The 4,819-nt window shown below is 33.8% G+C and overlaps 1 protein-coding gene across 2 annotated transcripts; it reads right to left on the bottom strand.

Annotated features, from left to right (window-relative positions):
- Positions 1-341: 341 nt before the first annotated feature.
- On the bottom strand, positions 342-4,127 carry LOC115987267 (probable E3 ubiquitin-protein ligase BAH1-like 1). Of its 2 annotated transcripts, none has more exons than XM_031110779.1 (6): positions 3,788-4,127; positions 2,181-2,425; positions 1,738-1,992; positions 1,354-1,491; positions 1,004-1,062; positions 342-733 (listed from the first exon to the last, which is right to left on the bottom strand). In XM_031110779.1, exons 1-6 carry the CDS (start codon positions 3,957-3,959, stop codon positions 607-609), a joined length of 996 nt encoding a protein of 331 aa, XP_030966639.1. In that variant the 5' UTR covers positions 3,960-4,127; the 3' UTR covers positions 342-606. The 2 variants fall into 2 exon arrangements, with proteins under 2 accessions (XP_030966639.1, XP_030966640.1); XM_031110780.1 differs by having other exon boundaries at positions 1,354-1,488.
- Positions 4,128-4,819: the final 692 nt, after the last annotated feature.

Genomic DNA, 4,819 nt, shown 5'->3' with positions numbered 1-4,819 from the left:
ACCTAAATGGACCGAAATGGACTGGAATGGACTGAATGTGGATAGGTTTTAGCTTTTAGATATTATATAGATATAGATTATTAGTACATAATAACATGGAGAAAGTTGGAATCAATGTAGAAATAAAAATGAATTCTTTTTCTTACCTTGCTATGCATGTTATAATCCATCAAAATCACATATATTGACAATTTTGGAGAACAAATTCTTGAGATGCTTATATTCATTGTGTCCACTAACGAATTTGACAAAATGATGTATACTTGAATACACTAACGCTTCTTCCTTTGGTTACTATCTTCAATAGAGAAATCCTTCTCAAATTTGATATATGTCAAGCAACACCATCAAAGACATTTTTCAATAATTTAGAACACAATGTTATACATGAAGAACAGTATATATAATTTACACAAAATCAAGGCATCTACAAGGAACATAAAATTTGTAAACTGAAATCAAAGATATGTTGCCAATGAGCTCAGATTCGAAGTCTACTTCGGCAGACTTTCCCCATTCTGTGGCAAAAAATTAAAAAAAAAAAAAATGCAAAATTTTCTTCTTGGATACATGAAAACATCCACTTATTTACCTAATAGCAGCTTCCTATGATGAGGATGTTGCCTGGTTACGTGCACTTAATGCTAGACATTGGTTCTCCCAGTACTGCTTTGCTTGTTGAATTCTCTCTACTCTTTCTCTCTGATGTCTCTGCTCCCAGTATTCATGGCAACTATTCAAATAGGCATTGATAGCAATAAGGAACTTTAAAGGGGCCCAAAAAAAAAAAGAAAAAAGAGCAACATATATTTATTCATCTTTTTTATTGTTTCTAACTTTTTATTAATTTTTTGATTTCTATGTTTTCAATTTACACCCTCACTACCACCCAACCTTGTATGGTAAAATAGATAGGAATATAGAACTTAGAATGATATGAAGCTAAGTTTTCTCAAACAAAAGGATATAACTTGAGTAAAAATAACCCTATAGAAAAATATACCTTTGGCTTAAAAGAATATTGAGCTCATCCAAGTGTACAGCACCATCAAAGACTCCCACCTAAAATCAACACAAAAGAATTCATAGAGTCAATATTTCCAACTGCAGAGGCGCATTACAAATCATGGTCCCATTAAACTTAAGCCTCAAGCGCACCCAAAACTTTGACGATAGCTCAGAAATTCATCCAACTCCCTAATCTGCAAAATGGGACTAAGCCCATAGAATCTAAAGATTTTCTTTTCCTTTTTGCTAATAATGAAAAGCTTACTGAATAATATTACCTCCACAATCCCACCCCATCCTTTTGGTTAAGTGAAGGAACAATGGACGATAAAGAAATTAATTTACCTCTCGGCATAGAGGGCATTTTCCTTTCGGCTCTGCCGCCTTGAGTCCATCTATGATAGTCACTGACGCTGCTGAGCAAGCACACATGTAGCAGAATATATGGCCACAAGTGAGGGAAACTGGATCAAAGACTGTCTCCTTTTGGGAAAAAAAATAAAATCAACTAATTAGATGTGTCAGATAAGAGAACCTTTTCTTCTCCATAAATTCTACTTTTAGTGATCATGAGATAGGGAAGAAGATGCTATTGGTGTTATGATGTAATCCTAAATCACGGAATTAAATGCTTTATGCATTTATATTGATCAAATATGCTTCATAATACTATAGGCGGGAGTTGATTCTTGGCACTGATAAGGAAACATGACTTCAATGGGAACTTACCAAGCATATAGAACAAGTCAAGTCAATATCAAGTTTGATGATGGATTCAAAGATTTCACAAGTGAGTGATGGTTTGCCGTCATTAAATATGAGGTTGCAGCCTTCAAATGCTGGTGCCTCCTCTGACTTGACCTTGCTTTCCCTTGAATTGATGAGGAAAGCCATAAGCTCACAGAGCCAGGGACTCTGAAGAATTTCAATACGCATACTTTGGGCCTGGGACTTGAAGGTCTGTCCTTGTTTAGAGTCATGAATCTGTGATCAACATGAAGTTCAAATTATACTATGAAAATCAACCACAGCCAGAATGTATTTGGCATTTGGCTCATAATCTTTATTGTCAAAATTTACATTTATAATATCTTCATCTACTCCTCTCTTTCTCCCTAATTAGTTAGCAAAAAAGAAAAAAGGCGAAACTCAAAAGCAGGCCATGGACAGACCTTATCATATTTCTTCAGTATTTTTCGAATTGCAATGGCATTTATCAATGCATAAGAAACAAGGTCTTTCCCTTTCTGAATTAAGGCAGTATGGTCGCTCTGTCGGTTGCCTCTTAACCAAAGGAAGTACTTTTGAAAGCCAGAAGCAAGATGTAGCTCAAGCAATTTCTGTGCTTGCTCATTGAAGGAACCTACTACTGAGGACATGTCCTTGAGAAGAGAAGGGAAGATGGTTCCATCGCACACTAGTCTCCAACAAAACCATAGAAACACTAAGTTCTTTTGCCTTATATACATTTTGTACATAAGATCTTGTAAATAAAGGTAACTATGTTTCTATCAACATTATATACTATAGTATCATTGCATTGCATTTGGTTCCATCCTTTCAATAATATAACTTAGAAAAGAAGAAAATATGATTTTAAACTCCATGGTGACTTGGTTTTTATTTTCATTTAATATTTAAGTTATTGCATAATTCACTAAAACCATCTTATATTTCAGTTAACAACTACTTCATTCTTGTTCATGGATAGGATGTGTATTGTTTACTAATTTTTTTCTTTGGGCTCTAAGGGCATCTAACTAATCCCAGGTGTGTCTCAAGGTATTTATTGCAGATGTGTTGTACGACTAACAATCATGTCATTACCCATCAGAGTATAGTAAAAAATACTCTACAAAGATAATTATCCATTGCATGAAATGAATTATTTCTTAAAGGGAAAGTAAGTGTAATGGGCAATCTTAGAGATATCATGGCTCAATCTTATTTGTAGTTCAACTATCGTTAGTCTAAGATTTAGTCTAGCTATTATAAATACCAATTAGTTGATTGTAAATCACATAACTTAATTGTGATGATGTAACAATAATGGGCTTTCCCATGTTGATGTACACTTAATAAGGCCAAGATTGTGTGGTGCTTATTAATAATCCATATCTTTAATCACTAGATCAATGTTCCTCTTTTTATCGCTATTGCCAATCATTATGTTGGCTCATCCTTATCTGCTCTGTGTAGTGGACGACGTTAAGGTTCTCTCTTAACATTGTGCCAGCCAATTTGTAGGCCCATTGTAATCTATTCCGTGTTATAGACAACATCCTAACATTCTCATATGTGTCTTTCTCACATATGGTATTTTATGACAAGAAGCTCTTGGCAATTTCAATTACATTTATTGGGCATGTGCATCTTTCTTCTACACCTAGTCATTAGCCTTCTTTTTTATTATGTGTCCTCAACCATCTTGGCCAATTATCATGAATCATGTTGATTATTGATAGCCTCCTTTATCAGTTTTCTTTTTGGTCATGTGTCTCTATCATCTTTAAAGACCACATTACTCAAACCATTTCTCTTAATGAATAACCTTTATTGACTTGATGTTAGAGATATCAAGGGCCAATCCTAGTCAAGGCACAAGTCTATTATCTCTTTTTAATTTAAGTTTATTGTATCTAATACTATCTAGGAGTCAGACTACTATAAATACAATAGATTCATTGTGAGACACATAGCTAAGATGTAACCAAAGAGAGAAGAATAAATCAAAGAAATAATATGTCAACAAACATTTGTAATTCTTTCTTAGATTTACCTGGGCAATGATCCGGGCAGGTTTGGCTGTTATGTAACCCATCAATGTTTTTCTTACACCGAAAGTCTCTCCTGCACTTCTTCATGATCTTCTTCAGCTTCTTGAAGCCAAGTACAGGTAGCGTTTCCTCTTTGCCCTGCATGTACTGCCTGTATTCCTTGCAGAACTTCATCCTGACCCAAAAAAAAAAAAAAAAATGAAAAACTTCAAATCCTTCTCTAGTTTTTTCTCAAGAAAGTTTCTTGTGACTAACGAAGGAAAAAAGCTTAGTTATATATAAAGATTGACTTCGATAAGTTATATGATAAAAAAGCTAAGTTTTTCTTTAGTTTTTTGTGTGATGCTGAGGCTTTTGTTTTTTTGTTGAATGTGTCAATCTCTCAGCTTCTATTTATCCTCTTTGCGATGTAAACTATTTGGACTGTTGTTAAAGATTGTGATAATTAAGGCAAAATTTGCTCCACAGTACATTTTTTGGAAAAAATTCTGTGGCTTGCAAGTCGTTGGAAGTTATTTAGTAAGTTGGACTGTTTTTTGAAAATCAAGTAAAATTCGAGTTCCAACCCAAAATCGAGTTTCTCAAACTCGATTTACAACCTGACCTTGATTTATTTAAAAAAAAAAAAAAAGGCGGAACTCGAGTTTACTAAATTCAAGTTCCATGCTTTTAAAAAAAAATAACCCAAATGGAACTCGATTGTAGAAAACATGAGTTTTGTTATTTTTTAAAAATGGAACTCGAGTTTAGTAAACTCGAGTTCCACCTTTTTTTAAAAAAAAAATAAAGGTCAGGCGTAAATCAAGTTTGAGAAACTCGATTTTGGGTTGGAACTTGAGTTTCACAAACTCAATTTTCAAAAAACAGTCCAACTTACTAAATAACTTCAAACGCATGCTGTCTATCTAATATTTTTGTGAAAAAATGCTGTTGAGCAAATTTTGCCGATAATTAAAGACCTATTTATAATAAGGACAACTCGGGAAGTTCACTGTGAGAATATAAGTCAAATTGATTATGGAGATAATTGTCCC

Source organism: Quercus lobata, chromosome 4, assembly GCF_001633185.2.
Source record: "Quercus lobata isolate SW786 chromosome 4, ValleyOak3.0 Primary Assembly, whole genome shotgun sequence".
Lineage (NCBI taxonomy): Eukaryota > Viridiplantae > Streptophyta > Magnoliopsida > Fagales > Fagaceae > Quercus > Quercus lobata.
The sequence above is the reverse complement of the archived record's forward strand: the minus strand, read 5'-3'. Positions and strand labels throughout refer to the sequence as shown.

Excerpts from the sequence above, each read along its gene's own strand:
- LOC115987267 (XM_031110779.1), bottom strand. The coding sequence starts at position 3,959 with ATGAAGTTCTGCAAGGAATACAGGCAGTACATGCAGGGCAAAGAGGAA. Across the intron at positions 1,993-2,180 it reads TACTGAAGAAATATGATAAG|ATTCATGACTCTAAACAAGG; the intron begins GTCTGTCCATGG and ends TGTTGATCACAG. Across the intron at positions 734-1,003 it reads AATATTCTTTTAAGCCAAAG|TTGCCATGAATACTGGGAGC; the intron begins GTATATTTTTCT and ends CTATTTGAATAG.